The sequence below is a fragment of the Podarcis vaucheri genome (genome assembly GCF_965113315.1).
Source record: "Podarcis vaucheri genome assembly, chromosome: 2".
NCBI lineage: Eukaryota > Metazoa > Chordata > Lepidosauria > Squamata > Lacertidae > Podarcis > Podarcis vaucheri.
The window spans coordinates 57,963,642-57,990,650 of record NC_138760.1 but is presented as its reverse complement, the minus strand read 5'-3'; the positions used below and the strand labels follow the sequence as shown (position 1 = coordinate 57,990,650).

Sequence of the window (27,009 nt, the reverse complement as noted above, 5' to 3'; positions counted from 1 at the left end):
ATGTAGCTTTGTTGTTGCTGCTGCTGCCCTCTCCTGCACTGATCTGTTTACTTCAATTGAATTAGGCTCCCCAGTGACTGTAGTTCAATGGTTCAATTGAGAACAACAGCAGGGCGAGATGGAGGAGAGATGCGGGTGGGAACAGGAAGAATGTGGGCTTTGGAAAAATCAGCACAATGACCACCTGAGCAGAGGTCATTTACTTAGAAATGGTCTGAAAGAAATAATGTGGTTTTTGCAGCTGCTGGATGAGGGATTTGTTTCAAAATTTATTTGCTCCCCATCCCCTTTCCTTCTTCACAGAGGCCATATCACATTCGCTCTAGTACTGCTGCAAACGAAATTGCCCACATCTTCAAGACAGCCACAGTTATGTATCCTGCTGCTTGGTCAAAGGATATGGTGTCCTTAATCCAAAAGGTAAGTGGGACGTGTTTTTGGAGGCAGGCTGACTTCAATAAAGAGAAGGGTGCTTGCTTTAGAACAGGTATGGGGAACCCCAGCCCCCCACAATGTTGCTGAACTACTACTACCATCATTCCTGGCCATTGACCACTGTTCAGTTCCCTTCAATGACTGGTAAAGAATCCCTGACAGATGGCCACCCAACTTCTATTTAAAAACATCCAATAAATGAGAGTCCACCACCTTCCAAGAAAGTCTGTTCCACTGTCAAACAACTATTGCCATCAGAACATTTCCCCTAAAGTTTTCTTAGAATCTCCTTCCTTGTTATTTGAATCCAGAAAAAGCTTGCTTCATCTTCCGATATTTGAAGGTGGTGAACATATCACCTCTTAGTCTGATTTTCTCCAGACTCAAGCTATCCAACTCCCTCAAGCTTGGTTTCCAGGCCCTTTATCATCCCGTTCGTCCTCCTCTGCACATGTTCCATCTTGTCGATATCCTTCTTAAACTGTGGTGCCCAGGACTGGACACAGACATATCTAGAAGACCAAACATTTCCCACACCTTCTGAGTGGAAGCTCAGTACACCAAGACTTATAGGAGAAGTGCGACTGCTGCAAAAAGCAAGAAGCCCATATCTCGCCTCTCCATCCCCACCCCTCACAGTAATTTCTGCTAACACAAAATGTGTGACATAATTTTACATGACTTCAGGTTACCACACAAAAACCACCTGCTGCACTTCGTTGGCTCCCACTTGTAGAGGCATAGAGAAAAATTTGCAGTGGACTTATGTTACATCTTTGTATTATTAGATTTTATGGGTTTTTAAATACTGCTGTAAATTAAAACCCCCCACCTCATAATGGTTTTCAGTAAAATTACCAGAGAGAGAGAGAGAGAGAGAGAGAGAGAGAGAGAGAGAGAATTACCTGCTAGTTCAGCATGCTTTCACTTGAGAAGGTTTCCAGACATCACATTTTCCCTGTGGCAAAGTGACAGTCGAGCTTCTGTAGAGATGTTCACTTGCCATCATTTATTCATAACTTCTATTCACATATTTCCACGTGGTAACAGTTTGTCAGCATAAGAATTATCAGAAAATATGGCTGACAGGCATTCTTTATCAGACAGAGGAAATTGGAATGGGATGCCTTTTAGGAAGGTTTGCTGTTGGGAAAGTCTCAGTACAACTATATCGTTCAGCCTCTTTCTTTCTGTAAAGGGAATGTTTTGGTAATGCCTGAAAACATGATTTGATTAAAGGTGAAGTTAATGAAAAAATGCAGCAAAAAACAATGGGTTTAGTCCATGAAAATGTGAATCTATGTTCAAACATTCAGTGAGCACAATTCAACAGAAACTTAGGTGGTATTCAGCTAAGTTTCAGCTGACCCACTGAAATAAATGAATATTGACTTAACAGGACCTCATGTCTAACTTAAAAGTCCAATAGTTTCAGTTAATACTTGATTGCAACTAACTGATTCATGCTCAGTATGGCGCTTGCAGTGGGACACCCTTCTCCCCATAGTAGCAATTCCTGTCATAAAAAAATATTTCAAAGCCTCAAGACCCTGATGTGAGAAACTTTTGATCCTCTGAATGTTGTTAGACTTCAGCTTCCATCAGTGTCAGCCACTGTGATCAGTGGTCAGGGGTGATGGGAGCTGTAGTCCAACAATATCTAGAGGACTACAAATTCCCCATCACCGTTCAAGATCATTCCAAATAAATTCATCCAAAGAAGTTCTTTGACACCCAGTCTCCTCCTACTCTCCCTGCGCGGAAGCCTTCTGCGCAAGGAGGGCGTAGGCAGCGGAGGACCCTTCTTCTCCCCGCTGGTCCCCGGCAAGGAGTCATGTGACTGCCTCTCTGATTCCCCCATCTGCCCCCCTTCTCCACTGGAGCTAAGCTGATTCCCTTCCCCAGAAGATGGGCTGCCTCTCCCAATCCAGGGACGCTCTCTGGGATCCCTCTGGAGCTTGCTCTCTCCCTCCGGCACTGATGGCAGTTCCCTGACAGTAGTGAACCATTTTTACATAACAAAATACTTTATAATATGGAATAAATGGCATAAGGAGATTCACCTAATTTCTGGTACAAATTAATTTGGTCTCACATCCAAGATTAATGGCATAAACAGGACCCTTTAGCGATTTCCAGTTATGAAAGATGGTTACATTTCTCTCTCCCAAATAAGCTTTTTTTAAAAAAGTAAAATAAGATAATTGGGTTCATTGATATAGGTAACTTGGAGAAGAAGAGATAGACTACCATCCTATGCGAGTAATTTCCATTAAGTCAATGGAGCCTTCATCTGAGAAAACAGATAGGTTTGCACTGTTAAAAGAATGGGTTTATATCCAGCAAAATCTTTGCATTAGCTCAAGGACTTCTGCCTGCTCAGTGGACTTCCTCTACTCATGCATCCTCCAAAATCTGTTTCGGGTTTTTCCCCAAACCCAGATTTGAAAGTAGGGTTGTTGTGGTTCCATATGGAGAGAGGAGAGGGAGTCTGGTTGCACAGGTTTATGTATGTATAGCCTCAGTATCCTCCTATAACCCCCTCAAAAGAGACTATGGAAAAGAAAATAGGTTAATATGTGTGCTGCGTGCAGGTTCTGGTATTTGTGTTTCTGTCTCTATCTGTGATTTTTAAATCAATGTTGTACGGAACTGCCTCGAGAACCTGAAGGCTTGGCAGGCCATTCAGTTGAGAAGACTGCTGCTGCTATTGCTGCTGAGGCTGAGAAAAGTTAAGGACAAGGTCTATTATATTTCATTATTACCCCAGGGGAAAAGAAAACAGAAGGGGGCACGGGTGGTACTAGAATGGAAGTGGCAATTACACAGCCCCCAGTGGCAGCAATATTTGTAACAGCAAGTGGTGTAGAGATGATATATTAGGCAGTTTAACAAAATGACCCTGAAATTGGGCTATCATTCAGTGATGCACTCTGAGGTGTTTTTTTTATTCATGAATCTCCACTTTTGGTGTTCAGAATCTCTAGCTAAAAAACCTCTGCAGAACTGAGACGATCTCTTGTCTGTCTTTGGCCAGAGTCACTCAGGTGCACAGTTCCATGTAGCAAGGAGAAGTCTGATTTCAGAAGGGGGTGATGTTCGCCTTGCCACATGACCCCCAGACCAAGGTGGAGATAGAGTGTATCAGTGAACTTCAGATCCATATTGTTGACCCACACACATGAACCAAGCGTGCTAGAAATGTTTTTAGTCATTTTACATTTTAGTAAAGACAAAACCGACAATATTTTAATATTTTTAGGCAGGATTAATAGATCTGGAAGACATGATTTTGGCTGGGGACCCTAAACTGTAGACAGTGAATTAGTTACCACTACCCCCCCCAAAAAAAAAAATTGCATAGCAGGTTATGCTAGGCTAAAACTCCAAATGCACAGCCCAATCCTGAATGTTTTTTCAAAATTTACTATCATATATATGCTCTTCACATAGTTCTGCACAAGGTGAAAAGCTTCCATATATTCAGAGTCCCATATACACGCATGCATTGGCTACATATTGACTCTTCATCCCCACTGCCTTTATGTGAGACCTAACAGTGGCACTGTAAGAGATGGCACCATGGAGATGGAAAATTGCCCAACGGCAATTGAAAAAACCTGCATGTATGGTGGTAGCTGTATGATCAAAAGAACTGTTTTGTCCAGATATATACCTAAATACACATAAAAACTGTTTAAAAAACCCTGCATTTGAAACTAGTCAAGACAGAGTAATAACTCCACATTTCTGTAGATTTCCTTTATATTTATTTATGTCATTTTACTTTGCTTTTTATCCTGTGCCATGACATTCTGGAACTCCCACAGGCCCTTTTGTTCCTTCTTAAATTAATGATGCAATGTCACCGCTATTTAAATTTCCACTGTGCCCCCCTTTGTCTCTGTTTTAGCAGCCATTATGCATTATAGATGAGACCAACTGGGATGTCAAGTTTGGTCCTGGCTCTCACTTGTCTCAAGTAAATTTCATAAGAAAGGTTTCAGTGCATTAAATCAGGCATGGGGCATTTCCACATACAAACTGAACACCTTCCAGTTATGCAAGGCTGGTAATGCAGGATGGAAAAGGGAAGAAAATAGAAATTAAATGTGTGCTGCAACCTGTGTAGGTTTTATGTTTGCGTTACAGGCAGATTCAAAGGGAAACTAAGTAAATCTCTCATGTGAAAAATGCTTATATGGGCTTGCAGATGTTAGAGGAGCATTTTAGGAACTTGCATACTGTAATTGTAGGTTTGCAGTTCAGCAGGAGTATCCCATTCCAGTCAGTCTGGCATATGAATGGAAGCAGGCTGATGAAGTAACTGGCTGGCTTTGATTTCCGTGAATGATTTGCAGCTCCCACAAAAACAATCTGTTTGCATTCATGTTCTACATGAATCATTTTGAAATGTTTTGCTGATTCCTGGGCAATGTTTGAAGAAAAATATTCAACACTATATGGGCAGTGTACACTGGTGGCATTCGTATAAACCACAGGCGGGTCTGATTTCAACAGGAGTTGGTTTGAACTATGTGGGTATTTATCGAGTCATAAAAATAAAGTACTGCTGCAAAATCTTTCTGAGATAAATCTGTCAGAACAGGACTTTTTGAATAATTTGTTCAAATGCAGTAGATACTTGTAGAGTGTTTGGCTTAACTTACTTAGAAGAAAGAGTTCAGTAAATTACTGCTGAAGTAGAACACTTTCTCATTTTGAGCCAGCCAAGCATCCAGCAAGGAAAAGAACCAGATTCTGTACTCAGTCATGGATAGTGTGATGTATGGAAATGAGAGAAAAGATTGAAAGGCCTTCTATGGTGGTGCTGATTTCTGGTCAATGCAAATTAAATTGTTTGACCTTTGGAACCAAAATTGTGGTCTTTAGCTCTAACTGCTTTTGGTTGTAATGCCAAGTCTTACAGGAGAACAGAAGGTAGAAGGATTTTTCATTGTCCAAAGCCAACTCTTTAAGTTAGTTGAGGCTGTGCTACTTAGAACGCTGGTTTTCTCTTGGAAAGTTCTCCATTTATCTTCAGTTGTCAGCTCTCCTCACAAAAAACCCCATGAGAACAGCCACACTTATTCCCATTTCACAGAAAGGGAGTGAAGAGATTACAACTTTGCCCAAGGCTACTCAATGAATCCATGGGTCATAAATTTGAATTCACAAGTTCAAGACCAACATGCATTCCACTGAGCATGTTGGCCTTTGTAAATGCTTTTTGATACCTAAATTGCTTATTGCACGGCTATAATTGCCTCCCTTTCAAATTCTTCTCATAGCATTAGCTGAAGACCAAACTTGCAGGGCTATGCAGAATGAATAGTGGCAAGTTTTGAAATACGAACAAGGCAGCTTGAAGAAACTGCCAGAATAGTCACCAGTCCACCATGGAGCAAATATCTAGGAAATGTAGGGCCTGTAGTCCTTGAACTCCACGGATAACTCGTCACTAAATTGAATATGTTTCTTTTGTATGGATAAAAACTGTCAAAAGCCTAAATTGCAAAACTGTGGTTACCGTTTTGATGTTACATTCCTGTTGAAATTGCTACAGTGCAGCTCCCTCTTGGCTTCTAAAGCGATGGTGGGAGCCTTCAGGGAAGAGTCTGTGATGCTTCTCCTTCCTCTGCCACTACCACCCTTCATGAAAGCTAGAGTATTAGTGCATTGTGAAGGAGCTGCAGCATGGACCTCTCTCATATAACCCAGGGCTTCTGACACTTTCTTTGTGAGGTAATACAAGAGCCACTGCTTCTTCCCAAACTGCCCAAGGAATGTCAGAAAAGACCCCTATATTGTTGCCCTTAGTTCAACAAGTTAGATTTTTGAAGTTTGTATGGCAAGTGACAGTTGTACTGCCCTTCATGTGTTGCAACTCTTCAGATAACCCAACTGAGCTTGAGATCTACCAGTTGTTGCCTGCAAAAGTAAATGCCAACTTAAGAAAAAATGGAGCGTATGAATTTCCAATTGGTCTTCTGCCCTAGACTGCTTCCTTATTTTTGTCTCAAAATTTTATTGATTTCTTACGTAAAACCCAATCAGATGTTTTACTGTAAAGATAAATAGACTGGATTACGACTTTTCTCCTTCCTGGAAAACCTAATTATATTTTCAAATTAGAACAATAGATTAGACTTGCTTCTATGCTGTGCTACACAATATAGTTGTAGAAGAGGATTCTCTATTGAGTTATCAGGAGTAAAACTGGTAACCTGCCCTTTTTTCTTTTCTGCTTACGGCACAATGGTCCTGATCTAGGGAAAGTTGTGACTAAGATCCATTGCATTTGAAACCAATGCAGCAAATTAGTCATGATTAAATTAAGTCGTATGGCTATTAATGGGGATTCATGCCTGACTGAAATGCACAGTGATTCAAACCACCGTCATTTCCTGTATCTAATTTACAGTAAAAAATCTTGTTGTTTTCTCTCTGTTCTGATCTTTATCATGTTTACAAGTTGATTTAATTCCCATTTCTAGTTAATGGAAATAAATACAGAGGAACGGTTTTCTCAACTGACCGATATCCAAGACTTTGCTTATTTGTCCGATATCAACTGGGATGCTGTACTTCAAAAGACAGTAGAGCCTGGATTCCTTCCTACCGTAAGGATTATATTTTTAATTATATAAAGTCTCAAATGATAGGGTTTTTTAAATTTTAGAACATTTTTAGCCCGCTTTTCAGATTGAAGTTCATTGGTTGCAGTGATGGCCAAACTCCTCTTTTGGGGGATGAGGGGGAATGATGGGGGAGTAGTCTTTGTTGTAATTACGTACCAAAAATGTGGTGGCTTTTTTTGCTTTTTATTAAAGTTTGGCAACAAATAGTGAATCACACAGATCATACAGGTCTCCCCTGCCAGTTAGACGATGGTGAATAGGATGATGACTGCTCCCCACATTAAATGGGGGTGCCCTTTGCGTGGACCCTATGCTTCGCCTTCCCCAAGTGGGATACCTGGAGGTCTCCGCCTACCTCAGCCAGTTGCCCAATCCCGCCTGGGGAGGCGTTGCCAGGGTGATTGGGAGCTCTTGGTATGGTTTCTTTTCCAAGTATAGAACCCAAGTATAGATATAGAGCCAGCTTCCCATGCGAGTCTCATTCTGTTTGGAACATTCTCTCTCCCCTTACCCCAGAAAGGGAAGTTGAACTGTGACCCAACCTTTGAACTTGAAGAAATGATCTTGGAGTCCAAGCCACTTCATAAGAAGAAAAAGCGCCTGGCTAAGAAGGAGAAGGAAAGCGGCAAAAATGATTCCATGGAGGTGAGAGCTGCAGGCAGCTGGGCTCCTTGTTTCAGTCAAGGAAATTCATATTTGCACAGACCAGTGGACTTGTTGCCGATGTAAAGATGCCAGCATTTTAATGCGTTCCAGCTTTGTTAGATGTCTTCCTGACATATTGGTCTCAAAAGACAAGAGACAGTGATGCTCAAACTGCTTACTCAGGTCTAATCGCATTGACGTTAATGGCAGTGCTCCAAATGAGTGGCTTGAAGAGAAGATTGCAGCCAAAACAGGCAAGGCATCACCCTACTTGGCTGCCTGTCTCTGCAGATTTGGATAATAATGGAAGTAGTAGTTCCTTCAGTTTCTAAATTATTTGCTTTTTTACTGTGTGTCACTGGTACTATATTTTCTATACGTCCACTTTTAAAACTGCTGGAATATGAAATAATTGCTAATAGCAAATAATGCTTTCTGACTTTGGTGTCAGTTTTTTTTTAGCAATAACCTGTTTGAAGGGCCCTTACAGAAACTCCCCTTCTACAACAGACAGGTGTATAATTATTTCTGTTTTCTTAGCCCTTCATGTTCAGACAGGGAAGAAATTGGGGAAAGTAAACTGTGTCTATACTATTTACTGATTGTGATAGGAGAGCACATTCTTGTTTTCTTGGCAATCACCCTAATGCTTTTCTCTAGGTTCATCCTTCTACCCTCTCCCAGCTGTATGGAGTTGAGCTCATATGAGATGCTCCAAAATATAATATAAATACATAGTACAAAGGCAAATAATTTAGACCATAACCCCCCATCACTTGGTGTAGTTGAAACCTATTATCTGTCTGTCTGTCTATGAATGTGTCTGAGAATGGACTACTCTCCCTTCTGAGATTTAATATTAGATGTGAAATAATGCTATAACTCTCCTTGCTGCTTGGCAGATTGAAATAGTTGATAAGTGGCTATGTTGGTAAATTTACCCTTTGGTGAATTGTCAGTAGTAGGCACCCTTGCATTCTGTTAAGAGAACAAATGGGCAAAAATAAGAGGATCTTCCTAAGCTTTTTGCTTCCCACACATCTTTCTATTTTTTTCTGAAATTGTCCACTCTTTTAACTCTGTATGTGACCCACCTACAGAATATATTGGGTTAGTCTCATACAACTTTATTCTGCAACCCTTCATTTTTCTGTAGCTTCATAAAGCAGCAGAATCTGGATCCAGGAGTGACAGAGGGGTATGATATCTTCTGCCCACCATTACCGGTATCCCTAGATTTCAGATGACTTTAATGTTCCTTTGTGCTAGAATGTAGAGAGATCACATGAATTTTCGAATCTTTGGTGCATAAAGCATTGGAGACATGTGAAAAACAAAGCATTGGATCAAAGTTAGATGAACTTAGTTAATCTCACTAAATCATGATTAACTTGTCCGAGGCTTAAGCTGTCCGGATTCAACCCATTGCTTACTATTGTTGTTGCTATCACTTCCCTATATCCCAGTGAACTGTCTATGGCCTTAATGTCATCTCATCACATAAACTTTTCTGTTTGTTTCACAATGGAAGACCTGCCAGCTTCAGAAACACCTGGAGTCAATCCAAAGGGACTTCATCATTTTCAACAGGGAGAAGTAAGTATTGAGCTGAAAAGTAGACTTTATCTTGGCAAGTGTGCTACTGCATGTCACTAAGACTATTTAGATATAAGGAAGTCTGATCAGTATTCCTCCAATAATTAAGCAGTGAGTTTGGCATGAAATCTATTGAAAGGCTTTGGGAGGTTAGGTAATGTTCACAGGCTCTTTCGTTGGACTGCCACTAGAACAAATTATTTTAAAAGCCAATGCCAGCCCATTTCCCTGAAGTAGGCAGTCCTACTAAATTCATGTGATTAAGTATATGGTGACTGTGGTGGGTTTATAGCTCTCTTCTGTTCTCGTCTGCACCTCTCTAGGGAACAATGCATAGTTTTGAGAAATGAATTTGTGACTGACATCTTAAATAGTTGAATTATGTTTTGATTTTGTCGCTTGCTGCCTTGACATTTAAAAAGGAAAGGCAGGGGATACATATTTCAAATAAACTAATAATTAAAATAAATGACAAAGAACAAGCTCTTGGCTCGAGCAGTAACTGGATGAATGTTATATTAGCAGAAATAATTAGATATTTAGGTAATTTAACAAAAGCGAACTCAGCAGATTTTATCTATTAAAGGTGCCACAGGATTGCAAGCTGGCCACCACTTCCCCTGATGCCATCCTGGCCTCCTCACTGGCCAAGAAAGTTGGGTACAAGCCTCCTGCCCAATTAGCCGATGGCATGTGTGCAAAGGGGTGGGCACTCACTGAGGGGCAGGACCAGCTAACCACCAGGCTTCACTTGGGTTCGCTCTTTGAGCATTTAAAGAGGCCCACATCCTACCTCCTCACACAGCTCCTTGGCTTGAGCAACAACAGGGTAAATTTTATATTAGCAGAAATAACTTGGTCTTTAGACCCGGCATATCTTCTTGGATCCCCATCATTGCACAACATGATTGTTGATATCAGGTTATATTGTGTTTTGTGTCATCCCTACCATTTCTGTCGACAACTAAGTCTATTAGTATGTAAATAGCAGAGTGCTCCATATGTGTCTCAGCAGTTCTGAAGTGATAGGCATCAGTTTCCCACTTCCCAACCTGGTCATTCTGGTTGCAGAAGGCTATTGACCCTGGTTGCTGCATCTCTGTTATGGACTTTGATTTCTCTTGTGCGTTTTGTTTTGTTTTTGTAGGATGAGGAAACAGCATAATGAAATGCAAGAGAACTTGACACTGACACAAACCAAAGACAATCAGGAAGAAGACGACCAGAATAATAATCTTTGAAATCAGTTTAGCTTCTGCTGAGGTCTTGCTGTCCAAGGTCCAGGCGTCTACTTTACCTACTTCATGGAGCTCAACAAATCAAACTGCACACTGCTATCAAGACAAGGCAGACAGCTTCCCTTACTATGGGCTCTCCAAACCAGAAGCTGAGTGTCTCCTTCCACCATAAGGAGTTAGGGCCTAGTCTCTTGCAGCAGTGCATAAGGCGCAAATTCTCATTTTATGCCTTTTCCGGTGTTTTAAAAAAGCAGGAAAGAAGGTGGTGTTTTCCCCTCAAAGGGAACAAGAATGAAGAAAGGTCATATTTTCTTTATGTAGCTTTTCTGTGGCAGGATGTAGGGTTTGCTGATTACTGGGCTCAGCCAACTGCCTGTAGGAAAGTGATAAGGTTTTTATTAAGTGTTTGTTGGGTGGGTGGCTGCATATTTTAATAGATGTTTCAAAGAGATGGTCCGAAACTAAAATTGTGCAAATGGACAACAAGAGAGTCCAATGTCAACACCAGCTTTTTCTGCACCAGCATCTACTCTGATCTAAAGCTTATATTTAGTACACCAGCTCAAAATATACAAAGAATTATTATTTGCCATGGATTCCCCCCTCCACACACTATTGGCACTATATATGTAGCGTTCAAGGGCAAATGGATGTGGTGAGTGTGTGATCTTAGAGTTGCTATGTGAATCAGAAATTGAATTGTTGGCAGGTAGGTACAAACAAAGATATAAGTTGCTAAAATCCTCTAAGGGGATGTGGTTAGATAGAACTCACCAGCAAGTACAACTGACAACTCTAACTGTGGGGGATGGGGCTGAACTTAAAACATTGTTTTTGTTTTTTAAAAATGAAATAAAGGCTGCATAATCAGGAATAGTCATTCAGCAAAGGTTGATGCCCCCTAAAAACAATATGACAGCACATCACACTTAACTGTATGAAGCCTATTACCTTTGTAGCCTTAGGTTGCTAATTGACACTGTATGCACTCAGATCTGCTAGGAGCTGCCAAAGGGGAATGAGCAAGTGAGGTGGAGCGAGCGTACAAAGCATAACAATTACATAAGCCTCCATTTTTGGCAATATTAAGAATAGTTCTTTAAGGAAAACCAATATTATATGTATCAAAAATTCACTAGATTTTTGCTCTGTCCTGCTTCAGGACTTTAGCCATCGTCTCGCCATGTTCTCTTCTCTCCATGTTTCCGCTGGAACGCAGCTGGCCAAGTGATCTCACCGATGTGAAAGTCAAGCCCATAGTTTGCAACCGGGAGTCAAAATGAGCCGAGTGATTATTCCACCACTCTTGCGGCCAACTGCCCCCTGGTGGCCTTTCATTTTCGTGCACACTCATGTACAAAAATGTTTTTAAAAGAAAAGCAGCAAAGAAAAAGAAACTCCGCAAGGAATAGACACAATCCAGCTGTAAGTTCAGTACTTTTCAATGCCATTTATTTCAAAATTAGAGTTAAACTAGACTGTGGCTAGACTGTGCCCAGCATCTTGGGTTTTCATCACTGTATTGAAGCAAGGCAGACAGACACTTCATACATTTGGCTAACTGAGCAAGCAATCCCGTCTTCGCTTTATAGGCTCACTGGGCTGCTTTCACATATGAGAAGCTGCTTTCTATTAATATCTGGTTTCTCTTGCACTCAAGGAAAGCCACTGCCTTGTGGGGAGGGGACCAATCATCTGGAATAAGTAGTTTATCTGCATGCACAAAGAAAGACGGGCTGCTTAAGCCCATCTATTTCTTCAGGCAGCTTAAGCTAAAATTGCTGCCTTGGATGTTGAAATCGATAAAATGTTCTCTAAGGCCCTCTAGCTACATCCTTTTTATGTGTACTTCCTGCAAAAATAATAATAATAACAACCCGCAATTTATTTTTCAACAAAACACTTTGGCTTCTTTCTGCCAAAGAAAACCGCCCCAGGTAGTAGCTGGCTGTGACCCAGCTCTCCGCTGCTTTTAAAGGTGAAAGGCCAGTAGCTCTCTTGGGACCAAAATCTTTCCAAAATGAAATATATGTGGTATGAAATTTTCCCAGAACCAGAGTCGAAGCGGGTTCCAAAGTAGTTGGGATCAGAGCATTGCCTTGTGTGCCTGTTGAGATCATTGCATTCAATAAGAAGCAGTGTCTTTGTAGTGACACTCATCCTGCGTTGGAGACGCAACTTGTGAGGTATTGCTTTTATCAATTTCTCTTCTGTAGACCTGGCATGAATGCAATTGTATAAAGTTAATCATTAGATACCCAAGCTCATCATTACCCAGCACAAAAGGTGATCACAAACTACCCTTCCTTTGGCTATGGTGCATTAAGCATAATAGATGCCAACATTCTGAATAAGCTCTAAGACTATAGCCTTACTGTGCTCTCTGCCTGGGCTGTACAGCTGAGATGATTAACTGGGGGCTCCCAGGCTCCAGCTCTCCCTGCCATCATTCTGCCTGGCCTGCTGCACCAGGCTGAATGGTCATGGCATTGCTTCTCAACTGGGAGGAGCCCATGTCACTGTATAGTATCAAGGAAAATCCACAAAGCCCTTTAACACAGCTTTGGTCCAACTTCCACTATTCACACTATATTGAATTTAAGTCTTACTGCTGTGCTAGGACAATCTGTACGCCAATCCCATTGGCTTGAGATCTCAGCTGCATGTAAAGCCTAGAAGTAAATTGGGATTGTTGCAGCACCAGGGAATAGCCTTGTCGAGATGTGTTGCTTTTTTAAGGCTGAATGTGAGCTACTAGGCCTGATTTGTACAATGTAGAACAGACAGCCTCAAAAGACTGATATTACTAGTGATGTCATTGGCACTACCCAATCGGTGCCCAAAAAACTCAATGATAATCTGTGAAACACCCACTTGTAAAGCAGGTTTGTGAGTTATGGGGCAAGACACCATTTTTTATTTTATTATTATTATTATTATTTTGAATATCAAACTGTGGGCTTAGGGTCAAACAGTAAATGCATAAGCATATTTCTGCAGGTATACTTCCCCATCAACACCCACACACATCTTGAGTGGAACTGTGGAACTCAACCCTGTCCCATTTTCCCAAAAACTTTCCCCTGAAGTTGCTATTTATGCTGTAGCCTCTCATTCAGAAAAACTGCACTAGGCGAGAGGGTTAAAACTCCCTTCCTCCAGGGTGGTTGTTTTCTTGAATTAAAGATAGTGAGATGCAACAATGCGTTAAACATACTATCCTATTTGATGCTCTGTTGGTAAATGTGTTTTGCAGCAACAGAATCAGTAGCTGACAACTGTGTTTGTGGCAGAATAAAACTTTTGTGGGCAGGAGTGCCTTATGTCTAATTTGAATCCCGGAGTATGCCACAACTTGTGAGGTATTGCACTATTTTAAAACGCTAAAAGACAGCACTTTGGATTGAAGAGGACATGAGCTGCTGGCTATCTCAGAACTACCAATTTAGGGCCAAGCAGCAGCAATAATTGGTTTTTTTGCATTCCAGAGGTAGTCAACATGGTCCCCTTCAGATGTTGTTTGACCAGCCCCAGCCAGCCTGACCAATGGTCAGAGATTATGGGAGTTTGTGCCCAGCAGCATCTGAAGAGCACTGTGTAGGCCACCCTTGCTCGGTGCAGTTTTGATCTCTTGTCACTTTCAAGCAATAACCTTCCCGTGAAAAGTTTAACTGGTAAACAGTTGTTCAACATGCCACAGTAAAATGGCCGCCTAGGCACTGTCTGCCCTGGATAGCTTTCTGCGCAGCGATAAATAGGAGGCATTAAATCTGGTTATAGTCACATATCTAACAATTGTAAGCAATTGGGTTTTAGGCTTCATCCTTTTGTCTTGCATAGAAATGGGCTGCGAAGACAGCTTGCTCATTATCAATGTTAACAGGTTAGTAATTATGTCAGGTTTAATGAAAATACACAAGTGGTATTTCTGGCACTTTTCTTCTCTTCCATTTTATAAACATGGTCTATTAAACTTTCTATAAGACTCTTAACACTGCAATGACTCTTTTTTACCCTTGCATTTATTTTTTTTAAAAAAAACCTTGTGTTGATTTATTAAATGTTCATGTTTAAAAAGTCTGTTGGATAGATAAGAGAGACTTGTCCCATTCAATAAATTTGTAGGTTTGCGGAGTCTGTTTTGATGAGGTAGCTAAGGGGATAAGGGATGACCAAGAGGGGATGTCATATAGCCATGGATCTTCCTATAAGGCAAGCCAGAATGTGAATAGCAGCAAACCTGCTTAGTTGTATATAAAGGTGAGACCCAACTCTCTGCCAAACCATCTTAGCACTAGTCATTCTCCTCTCCTGCATTCCCTTCCATGGCCAACTCCTGCTTGCTCTCTTCTTAATTTAATGAGGGTTGTCATCAGACAGCAGGGTCCCTGCCCTATGTTCTACACAGCACCTTGGACAGTGGCAGAATTAAATGTTGCTCAATAAACTGTGAGTTGGAACTTTTGGCAATAGAACTTCATTTTTAAAATGAAGTTAATTTACATTGTAATTGCCACATTATAGTCTACTTATTTTTATTTATAAAATCTCTATACCACCCTTCATGTGACATTCACAGGGCAGTTTACCATATAAAAATACAGAACATAGTAACACATGAAAACACTAACCCTGACTAAAAGGCCCTAGATTGTTTGCCTGGCACCTTTCTAAACCAACTATATATACAATCCATGCTCTTGAACAGCCCCATATCTTTAAACTGCAGTTTGCAAAGAACATCCTGCTAGACTGTCCCCAACATTTGTAATATACTCAACAGGTGTCTGGTTGTATGTGAAAGTATCATAGTAGAGAGACTCTGTAGGGGAGCTTCTGTGGGAATCTGAGCTCTCTTTCACCCCCCCCCCTTTTCTGGCCACTTTTCATTTTATTTGAAGCTTAGATAAAATTCTCACAAATGTGATCTTTCAGGTTTTTTTTCTATTCTTTTACGTAGTTGTAAAACAACTCTCAGAAAGGAATAGAATGTTCCTAACCTTCCAATTCCAAGTACTTAAGGTGACATTGATGTGTTGGAGAGATCACACATCTGATTGATTTTCACTGCTGGAGCTCCAGTGAGCGCCAGTTAATAACAGTTTTATGTATTTTTCAAAGCTTGATGACATCCTCTTTTTTATCCCAGATTGCAAAAACTTACCTCAAATCGCAAAGGCAGGAAAAAGTCTCAACCAATCTGTTATGTTAAAAAGTGATCAAGTTTGTTAACTGACAATTGCAAACAGCAATCAAGATATCCATGTTGTGTTAAAACTTTTGTTGACAAGAATTAGAGGCTGTTTGTCAGTTTCTGGACTGATCCACACCTGCATATAGATCACCTGCTGTCAGGCTGACTTGTCACAAGCGCAAGAATGGCCATCCTTGACTAGCTCATTGATTTTCTGAAATTTTCATCAGCTGAATCTATTCTTGTGAATTACAGAAGGTTCAGTTCACATCTGATGTGTATTAGGTCTGTGCTGTCATCCACAGAGCCCAGTAGAATGTGGCCAGAAGTGGCGTTAGTCTCATTTGAACAGGTAACTTACTGCAGTAAGTAAGGTATGCTCTGTGATGCTGATGGTTTGATGTTAGGGGGATGCCACAAATGAAGATGTACAGCAGTCATTTCACAAGTCTTCCATGAATCACATTTGGAAGCACATTAATGCTTCTGTGAGAATGCATATATTTACCCCTCTTCCATTAAAGCTAGTAAGAATTGCCAATTGTAAGACAGGTGCTTGGATATAATCAAGTTCAATTCTAGAAAATATTAAATAAGAAATATAAAAAAGCAGCCTGCAGAATCAAAATGTGTACAAAACCTACATTGTATGAGCATGAGGTGGCTGCCAGCATGTAGTTTTCCACTTGTGAAAAGTCCCATTGTGGACACAGAAAGGAGTGTGCTCATGTCCGTGTTGCAGAAACTGACTCCCATCTCTCATCACATTTCTTCCTCTTAAAACACACAATCCGATTTCTGAGATCAAGCAAAATAAAAAAATTCCTTCCAGTAGCACCTTAAAGACCAACTAAGTTAGTGAAGAAGTGTGCATGCACACGAAAGCTCATACCAAGAACTAACTTAGTTGGTCTTTAAGGTGCTACTGGAAGGAATTTTTTTATTTTGACTATGGCAGACCAACACGGCTACCTATCTGTAACTGAGATCAAGCAAGTACAAACCACAGCTCAACAGTATGTGTTCCCTTTTTTGTAGTTTGGCCCCATCTTGTGGCAACTTGGGAATAATGCAACTATTGTAGGAACACTGTAAGCTGTCTTTTATTGAGACTATTGGTTCATCTGGCTCAATATTGTCTCCACATTGACAGACAGTAGCTCCCCTGTTCTGGATAGATATTTTCTAGTCCTACCTGGAGATACCAGGGATATAATGTGGGATGTTTTGCAGGCAAAGTATGTGCCAGCAGACCACAGATGTCACTGGTGAAGTCAGCTTGCCAACCAAGAAAAAATGGTGACAGATTCTGTATTATATTTAGAGGCACATAAGGAAAGGTTACTCCAGCATACCAAAGAGATGGCGAAATAGAAATGTGACTGACAACATATACATATTTGTGCACCTTAGGCAATGTGAGGTCAAGTTTACCTTAGAGTCATTTGGCATATTTACAAAGGGCCCATATTATACCTTTGGTTAGAAAAGTTTTTTCTAGCTTATATTAATTTAACAGCTATTAAATAGGATGTTATTTGAACATGCAGCCTGCTGTGAAGGATATTCTTAAGCATGAACCTGGCAAAGATTGGAGTTAAGACAGCAGGATACAATAATGCTCATGCATTTCCTCCAAGAACCAGAGAAGCAAACCAAGCAGACTGGGCACATAGATGACAGAGGCCTCTTCCAATGTTGTTATACTAGCTACAGTGCTTTACCTTAAAAACACTCTTATGTTCCATCTTCACCATGCCCAATGTCAGGCAACAAAATTATCCATTTAAATCATGTGGAACAAGGCCATGACTAAGAGACTCAAAACCCACATTATTGTCTTGCTCTTTGCAAAGGACGTTTTTATCATCATAGTTCATTTGTGGAACTGCAAGGAGGAAGGATAGGTGAGATTATTCTATCTGGCAAGCTGAGATGTTTGTGCTGACGGACTAAATGTTAATAGGGCAAGTGGAATTTCACCAAGTGTGTTTAGTTCTCCTAAAACAAGGCAGCTTCCACATTTTAAGCCTACTAGCTAACTTTGTGTGAATTTTATCTGTTTAAATCACAAAACTGCTCCTTGTCACTTTCTAATCTGCCAGGTAAGGGCAGTCCAAAAGCCGACAGGTAAACCTATTGTGTTGGGCCTCCTTTAATTTACAAGCACATTTCTTGTTTCTTGCGCAGGCTATATTATCAACTGTTGTGGAAAGACAGGGTCTCAGCTGGTTTTATCTGACATAACTTAATGTTCATGATTATTGCAGCTGAAACTGAAGGAAGCTTGCGGCCACTTCTCTGGCATAGATGCTGTTTGTTTATACCTGACTGAAATCTACCTGACACATATTAATGTTTGACAAAGCACTTTTTAATAGAGAAAGTGAAAAGGTATTTTGGTGTAAATACGGATAAAATCAGCAATATTCTATGGTCTGTTTGGTGCTTGTGTACTGAACTGAAAGCAAATTAAGTAGATGCTTTATAAATACACTTTTTCATGGGCAACTACAGTGGTACCTCGGGTTAAGTACTTAATTCGTTCCGGAGGTCCGTACTTAACCTGAAACTGTTCTTAACCGGAAGCACCTCTTTAGCTAATGGGGTCTCCTGCTGCTGCCACGCCGCTGGAGCACAATTTCTGTTCTCATCCTGAAGCAAAGTTCTTAACCTGAAGCACTATTTCTGGGTTAGCGGAGTCTGTAACCTGAAGCGTATGTAACCCGAGGTACCACTGTACCAGTGTGTGGAATGCAGAGCCCATGCAGATCCCTGTTGCCAACCCATGGTACCAAACGGCACTGAAGAATGTGAGGAACACTGAGAAGAGCTTCGCCTATCTTCAAAGTGGTCATGCAGGCATGCCACTAACACCAACCTGGAGGGTGGCAACGGGCCTCTTCTGTGGTGGCTCTCCCCAGGGAGGTTTCGCTGGCGCCTTCATTATACACCTTTGGGTGCCAGGAGAAAACATTCCACTTCAACCAGGCCTTTGGCTGACTAACATCCTAAATCCCTTTAAATGTGTTTGTGGGAGGGGGTTGGGGGTTATTGGTTTGTTTTGCTTTTATTATGTATTTTGTGTTTTTATCTTGTATTTTTATGCCGTGAACCACTCTGAGATCTACAGATGAAGGGCAGTATATAAATCCAATCAATCAACAGAGCCAGAGATTCAAAAAGCCCTTAATGATTACAGAGCAGAATGGAAATCAGTCACAGCCCTCATGAGAGGAGATGCTACAACTTCCAGTTCACTAACCAGTTTGTGTGATATGAAAGAAGGAGGATTTGGCAAGAAGTTCAGTCCTGTACAAACTGAGCATACCTTTCCCCTACCCCCACCCCAAGAACTTGAAATTAATTGTGAGGGAGGAAGAAACTGTTACTTTGCCTCGACAAGCCAAGGAGGGTGGGGGGGAAACCATGCCTTTCCATTTTTTATTCAATAAAATGTACAAAGTAATAAAATCTCTAACAGGAAGGTGATACAACAGAACCATTACAAAGATGGCTGAATTTTCCAATGGCCTCATGTAGTGCTCTGAGGCAACTATGTCTTGTCTGAATTTAGCGGAAACAGAAGAACATGGACACAATACACAGATCTACTTGGTCTGCCCCCCGTCCACCTCCCACTACCCTGCCCCACCACCTTCTGCCCCCACCCTTCCCCAACACTAAAACTCCTTGGTTGATTCTGCCCAAGTAAACTGGCTAAATAAACAGCTCATGTCATTAGTTTCCCATCTTTAATCCAACCCCCTTCTTACAATGTGTTATCACACAAGCACTCACCATGTACAATTACATACTCTTAACTTAGTCACCTGTCAGATTTGCATGCATGTAAAAAAAAAGGGGGGATATTAAGGCTATGAATAAACAGAAAAGAAAACCCGCAATATTTTTTAAAGCTAGGTAGCGAGTAGCATTTATGAAACATAAGGCTTGAGGCTTATTGATTCTTCAAAATCTGAACGCTTCTTCAGGTTGCTCTTTCCTTCTTAAATATCAAGGTACCATTGCTTAGTTTTCTCAAATAACAGTTTCCCCCTTCCCTTCCCCCCCTTCTCCCCTCCCTGAGTACTGGGTGCTTAACTCAGAGATGTTATATTGGAGCGGCCTCCTGGAGGTGCTACAATGCGCTTGCTTGCTGCACGAACACCTTCATCAATTTGGGTACCTGCAGGGCATACACAAGATGAAAGAGGGGGGAAAGCAGGAAAAGGAAGTTAGGTGCTTTTCTTCACAGGGCTAAGAAAAAGTAATACAGCGAAAGACCTGCTATGAAGGCTATTTCCTTGTCAACCATAAAATCTTAGAACACAATTGTTTTGGCACAGGTACAGCTAGCTAGCTAACTCTGGAAGTATCTATGCTCACCATAAAGGGAGAAGTGGGGGTAAATCATATAAAAAGTAGATGACAGTCAACCATTCCACAGCAAAGAGTGGCACCTGGTGTGGCTTAACTTTCCTACTATTTGAGATCCCTGATAATCTGAATAGGTGGCTACAAATCTAGTGTGTGAAATCCACTAGTGGTCTTAACGCATAAATGCTGACGAAGGTCACAATAAGCATATGGAATGAAAAGACGTCCTCTTCCCTTCTCCACCTAATAGAATGAAACAAATCTCAAAACTGCCAGCTGGGTGAATTTGAAGAAGAAGAAGAGTTTGGATTTGATATCCCGCCTTTCACTCCCTTTAAGGAGTCTCAAAGCGGCTAACATTCTCCTTTCCCTTCCTCCCCCACAACAAACACTCTGTGAGGTGAGTGGGGCTGAGAGACTTCACAGAAGTGTGACTGGCCCAAGGTCACCCAGCAGCTGCATGTGGAGGAGCGGAGACACGAACCCGGTTACCCAGATTACGAGACTACCGCTCTTAACCACTACACCACACTGGCTCCAGTGATTTTATTGCAGCTAGAGAAGCTGTACTAAATACCAGTGGCACCTTTTCCCTTGCCTTCTGCCTAGAGGTGTTGCAATCATTGTACCATCTTCTCACCCAACCAATGTACCATCTTCTCACCCAATCAGCTTAACAGATAGCTTACCCGATAGCTTACCCGATAAGCTAAATCCAGACTGGTGGAGATTCCTTACTGGGGGTGTCTGCCTGGTAGGTGATCCCCGAGTAGAGCCTGCAGGAGTGCCCCCTTTAGGTGTAGTGGTCAAGTCAAACACAGGCCCATCATACATGCCCCTTGGCACAGCATGCATCTCAGCCATCTGTCACAGGCAAGAGAAAAAAGCAATGTATTAAGCCAGTGGTTTTCAACCAGTGTGCCATGGCACCTGGGGTGCCTTGAATGGTGGTCAGGGGTGCAACACTGGCCTCTGTCCCTCTTTCCTTCCTTCCCTCCCTCCTCTGATGCCCTCTTGTGTCTCTGCCTCCCAAAGGCTTTCATAGCTGTTTGTTGCAGCAGCTCTGGCTACAAGCTCCCCAGGCGAATGGTGCCTCTTGGGCTGGTCACAGGGTGCTTCCCAGGTCCCTGTGGGGCAATGTGAGGAGACACCTCTCTTTGGGGCAGGGGGTGCCACTCAGAAACCAGGGGCGGCGGCAGCGGCTGCCCAGAGGACTCCCAAGGGGAGAGGAGAGGAGGCTGAGGGAACATTCCACAAAAAAGGGTGAGAGGCTGCCAGCTGTGCAGACAAGGGGTGACATAACTGGGCTTCTGAGCCCCACAGGGGTGCCGCATAAAGAATGTATTTGGTCAAGGGAGCCATGGACCAATAAAGGTTGAAAACCCCTGTATTAGGCCTGGCTTCCCTCAACTGTCGGCTCAACTGTCAGTGCAGAGGCCTTCACAGACTTCTCCATCATCGTCTCACCCATCCACAATTAGCAGAAGGGTGGGAGTGATATGATGGGTTACTACCGATTTTGGTCTTGTAAACACAGTGAAACATGCTACCAAGCAAGGCAATCTGAATAAGGAGAAGCTCTCTGAGGAAGGAACTGTAGCCATGCATTTCTCATTAATGATACACAGAAAGGGTCCCTTCTCAATTGTAGAAGCTACTACTCTATGGCTGCCTCTATGGCAAAGATAATGTCTGAAGTTCATGATTGTAAGAGAGGAGACCGCATGACAGCTGTACCCAATATAAGCATGATACCTTCTAGAAACTAGGACAATGCTGGCTACTCCCATGTGAATCAGGGCTTCTGGTAGTATCTTCACAGCATGGGAAAGAGCTGTGGTGCACAGTTCCCTTGCCATAAAGCAGTATGAAGGAAGAGACACCATCATTAGAACACTACATACTGGGCTTCTCTATCTTACCTTCCTCCTTGCTTTGATGCGCTTGTAGACATAGTCTGAGAAAGGGGTGCCAGGAATGAAGCGTCCTGTCCCCTGTGTCACATGAAGGTTGCCATCTTCCATCATTATCTTCCCCTGGCATATGACAACCAAGGGGGCTCCACGTAGCTCCATTCCTTCAAAGATGTTGTATTCTGCTGCCTACAACACATTGGAGTCAGACTCATCATGCATCAAGCCACCAGCCCACCTAAACCAGTGCCAAGTCTAACCCTCTACCCTGCGGGCCTACCCCTGCCTCTAGCCACCTGGCTGCTGCCCAGCAGAGTACTGCTTCTTATTTTAAATTGCTTTTAAATTGTGTTTTTAAAAAATATCCTTTAAAATTATTTTAACTGTTTTTAGCTGGGTTGACTGACACTCTATGCCCTTTTAAAATGTGTGTGTGTGTGTGTGTGTGTGTGTGTGTGTGTGTGAGAGAGAGAGAGAGAGAGAGAGAGAGAGAGAGAGATATTGAGTTCTTGTTGATGTGATTATGTATTTTGTGGTTTTGTATTCTGATTTTATCCTGTGAACCACCCTGAGATGTATGGGTATAGGGCGGTATATAAATTTTTAAAAAGAAAGAAAAGAAAGATACACTCTATGAAACCCAAGAACAGCAGGTGGGGGATCATTCTGTCTGGAAAGCTGAAATGCTTGTGCTAACTAAATGATATTAGCACTGCAACTGCATTCCTCCTAAGGTCTGAAAACACACAAGCATTCAGGACCAAAACTTTTTGCCCTCAAGAGATGAATGCTTTGGCCCTATAGCCTAAACATCTTTTTTAAAAATAAGGAAATACATTTCATTTTTGTTTGCTACTTCGTTTCTGTGAGGATGTGGGTGGGCTAAGGCAGACTGAAGCAGAAAAGAGCAACCCAGAATGAAGAGAGGACAAAGCTGTCCAGGGCTCAGGTTCCTATATTCCTGTGCTTAACTTCACAAACTGACCATGTCAGTTTGTGAAGTTAAAAGACTTACTGTCCAGCAAAAGACTTACTGATTGGTGGCTTTTAGCAGATACAATTTTCACTGCATCGGGATCCCATATGACAAGGTCACTGTCTGATCCAACAGCAATTCTGCCCTTTCTTGGGTACATGTTGAAGATCTTGGCAGCATTGGTGCTTGTCACAGCCACAAACTGGTTCTCATCCATTTTCCCCGTAGCCTGTTGGGTATGAATCATAAAAGAAAGATAAGGCAAGTAAAACAAGTTACAGTCACAGGAATAAAGCAGGTCCCAAAAATACAAATCTCAGGTATCAAATGCCAAGATAAAGAGCTGCATCTTCAGAGTACACTGGAAACCATATAATGATGGTGTCAGATGCACCTTTGTGGGGAAGGAATTCCACAGCCTAGGAGCTGCCACAGAGAATGCCCTCACCTGGGCCACCACTAGGTAGTGGAACTACCAAGAGGGTCCTCTCTGCCAGTCTTAATACCCAGAGGGACTGTAAGGAAGGAGGCAATCTCAGATAATTGGGGCATATGTCATATAAGGTTTTAAACATTAATGTGAGCACCCTGAATTGGGCTCAGAAACAAGCTGACAACCATGCAGCTGTTTTAAACAGGGGCTATACGAGTTACAAAGGGAAGTTTTCATTTCCAATAGCTGAATAATTCAGTTTCCTTTATTCTGGAGAAAACTAGTATTATTAAAAGAGCAGGTCATTAAGCAGATTCACCTTAAATGCACAACCAATATATTCTGGAGCGTTTCTCCCAATAAGAACCTACACAGACCCTTTGATCTGTCATCTGAGGCGTTCCTCCAGGTCCCCCCCTCTGAAGGAGATTTGAAGGGTGGTGATGAGGGACAGGGTCTTTTCATTTGTGGCTACCTGCTTTGGAATGCTTTCACACTAAGGTCCACATGGTGCCAATATATTTGATGGATTATGACATAGCTGTCTATGGTATTTTTCTGCTGCTGTTTTATTGGTTCTGTTTTATAAGTTACTGTACAGCTCTGATGGTAATGTATAGTTCTTTATTATGATTTTACGTTATACTTTATGCTCCTTAATTTTTATGTCACTTCAAGACTTCTGTGAGGCAAGCAATTAATACACTGAATAAATAATACAAGTAATATCAATCCCCACCTCCCCATCCTCTTCTCTTACCACTGCTTTGTCCCAAATAACAGACATCCGTTCCTCAATACCATTGGTCCCCTCTGGGATTGCTGTGAAGTTGTCTTTTCCAATTGCTTTCTGCGCTGTACTGAATGTACAGTGTGCACTTCCTGAGACTTGGAGGTCACCACTAGCTCAGAGACAAGCAACAAAATGTATTAGTTCAGTCATACAAGAATGCTTTTATCTCCAAGTAGTTTACTGAAAGTTTCCACTCTCTGTAACGACAGCAGCAACAAAAATGAAGGCACAGAACTGTAATTAGCATAAATGCAAACTAGAAAAGTAATGTATAAAAGAACGTTGTGACTAAGTAGCAATGCCCAATATTGCTTTTTCCCTCCTCCTCCCACATCTGTTTTCCTTTTGCGTCATGCCTTTTAGATTGTAAGCCTAAGACAGAGACAGTCCTGTTTACTGATCATTGTAAACCTAAACCTATTCAAGAACCTTTTTCAGCTGAAGATTTATTTGCTCTTGAAAAATGAAGCAAAAAAATTATTGCAGCTAGCACCAGATTGATTTGATTGCAGACAACTGAGTCAGACAACAGATCAGTGCCAACACTGTGCTTTAAAGAAAGTCTGCTGATGCAAGTCTATTCACATGCACAGTGTTAAGATGAATCCACAGTTCCTGTGAAACCAGAAAGTGTTTTTCATTTTCATGGAAGGAGAGCCATGATCTTGCAGGAGTTCACAGGTTCCACATTATAATGCTCAGGGGGGTACAATGTATGTGAGCAGGATTTTTTTTAGAACAGCAGATGATTAGAACCAGCTCTCAGTGTGAAAATTAGATACTGGAGTCACAAGAGATTGCCCACTAGCAGTGAAATCTTCAACGACATACTGTCAAAATGTTATGTGAAGGAGAGAGAAATAAAACTGGTTGGCTGCCTAAAGCATCTGCTTCTTGGTTTGTCTACTTCTTGGTAAAGGTAAAGACTTTATTACTTTAGCCACACCTAGAATCTTTTATTGGAAAGGCATCCAGATTTCATCTATGATAGAATTGCTACATTGCTTCTATTCTACCCTTTCCTGCAATGTAACAAAACCTTGACCCACATAATCCAAAGTATTTCAACCACTGTATGAAACAAGCTTTTAGCATAACCTATTAACTTAAAATTGTTTCAAAGTTCATGTAGTGTCTAAAGACACCAAGTCATTTGCTTTCATCCATTATATTCATCTGCTTGTGGCTCTAGAGGGCAGCAACAAACAATGGTCATGGCCTAACAATCATACCAAAGACTATGCAAAGAGTTCCATGGAAACTTCCTGCTTCCTGGCGTCTGCTAGCTGCCGGGGACTTAGCTGAAAGGATGCACGGTAATTAAGAAAAAAAGGGGGGGCTTAAAGCCTTGTCTAAACACTAAAAAAGGAAACTATAGAGATTGTTTGCCTTCCAGATGGACCCTGTGTCTGATTTTCTGATTCAAAGAGTCTCTGAGCCTCATGGCCTCAGTCTGGGCTTCAGAACACAAGTCCTAATCCAATGATAATCTCCATCTCCTCTTAATAATTTGGTGCCATATGTCTGCTTTACTACAGAGAGAGATTTGTGTCAGTCAGATTTGTTCTGCTAAAAACTAGCTAACTAACAGGCATGCAATCCTCCTAAAGACTATATCCAAGAGAATACTGAGCAGAGAGTTTAAGAAAAGCAGGCATGGTTCCTTTTCCCCAGGACTTGGCCACTTCATATGGGTTAGGAAATATTTTTTTCCATGTTGGTCAGTTTTAATACAACTCACACCTAGTTTATTCAGTCTTCTCTTCAAGTCGCCAGTCAACGGATGCAATTTGAAATCTGAGATGCACCTCACTATTTCCAAACATGAAATCTGAGATATACCTCACTGTTTCCAAACATAAAACCTTATTTCTAGTTTCTGGATGCTCACTAATCCAGATCTGTGCCAACATGCAGTTCAGCTAACTACCCCCCAGTGCTAAATGACCCACTTCTTTTGTTTTTCTATAGGTCTAATTTTTTTAGTAAATATCCCTTCTTTTTCAGCATCACCGCTGTCCTCAGTTTGAAGCTGTCTTATGAGCTATTCCAGATGCAAATGTGCACTTGCAATAGCAATACCTCAGAATGCTCCAAATGAACAAGGCAATATAAACAGAATCTGGAAAGTCCCCAGTTGAGTGGGTGCAGTTCACTACTTTCCTGTTTATGTTAGCTCTAAGCATCATCTTATTATTCATTTTCCATAGGACTGGTTGCAAGAGAGAGTATTTCCCTTTCTCGCTATAACCAACCTGGCCAGTAAGGAGTTGATGTAATCAGGGGTTGTTGGATCTGGACTCAGCGGAGGGGAGGTCACAAATGCAGCAGCTTTTGCCCAGTTTTTGCTCCAATAGTGTGTTCCATCTGTTCCAAGACTGGCTGCAATTGGCTCGCCAAACACTACATTACCTGATGGTGAAAATAACAACAGAGATTTAGGGCAAGGACAATACATTTTACAGAAGGGGAGAGGGGGAGCTAGGCCTGCAGCTGCTTCTGTTGGCAGAAGTACACATTTATAAAAGTTAGTGCCATCCTCAGTTAGTTTAGCTCTAGAATATGGCAGCCATAATTAGAACCTGCTGCAGACCGCATATATCACCTATGCTTAAAGAACTACATCGACTTCCGGTCTTTCAAGGACAAATCAGACTGCCTTTAAAGCTCTAAACCCAGGGTTCCTTAAAGGAGTGTCAGACTAGGACTTGGTAAAACAAGGTTCAAATATCCTGTCAACTAGTCCAAGGGGAGCAGTAACTTCA

General features: G+C 41.6%; 2 protein-coding genes across 9 annotated transcripts in view; one reads left to right on the top strand and one right to left on the bottom strand.

Moving 5' to 3' along the window:
• Window positions 1-14,547, top strand: part of STK32A (serine/threonine kinase 32A) — a 73,144-nt gene extending 58,597 nt beyond the window's left edge. For all 4 annotated transcript variants that reach the window (XM_082213504.1, XM_082213506.1, XM_082213505.1 and 1 more), the window contains exons 9-13: window positions 304-420; window positions 6,933-7,058; window positions 7,593-7,721; window positions 9,253-9,317; window positions 10,465-14,547. In XM_082213504.1, coding sequence (XP_082069630.1) covers window positions 304-420; window positions 6,933-7,058; window positions 7,593-7,721; window positions 9,253-9,317; window positions 10,465-10,558 — 531 coding nt within the window. In that variant the 3' untranslated portion in view covers window positions 10,559-14,547. The remainder of the gene's footprint in view (window positions 1-303; window positions 421-6,932; window positions 7,059-7,592; window positions 7,722-9,252; window positions 9,318-10,464) is intronic.
• A 4,632-nt stretch (window positions 14,548-19,179) lies between these two features.
• The window catches only part of DPYSL3 (dihydropyrimidinase like 3), a 54,675-nt gene continuing 46,845 nt past the window's right edge, over window positions 19,180-27,009 (bottom strand). For 3 of the 5 annotated variants that reach the window (XM_082213489.1, XM_082213491.1, XM_082213492.1), the window contains exons 9-14: window positions 26,500-26,656; window positions 24,212-24,353; window positions 23,077-23,247; window positions 22,052-22,231; window positions 20,819-20,993; window positions 19,180-19,938 (exon numbers count right to left, since the gene is read on the bottom strand). In XM_082213489.1, the coding sequence (XP_082069615.1) occupies window positions 19,850-19,938; window positions 20,819-20,993; window positions 22,052-22,231; window positions 23,077-23,247; window positions 24,212-24,353; window positions 26,500-26,656 (914 nt within the window). In that variant the 3' untranslated portion in view covers window positions 19,180-19,849. The remainder of the gene's footprint in view (window positions 19,939-20,818; window positions 20,994-22,051; window positions 22,232-23,076; window positions 23,248-24,211; window positions 24,354-26,499; window positions 26,657-27,009) is intronic. The other 2 variants (XM_082213490.1, XM_082213493.1) reach the window with 1 other exon arrangement.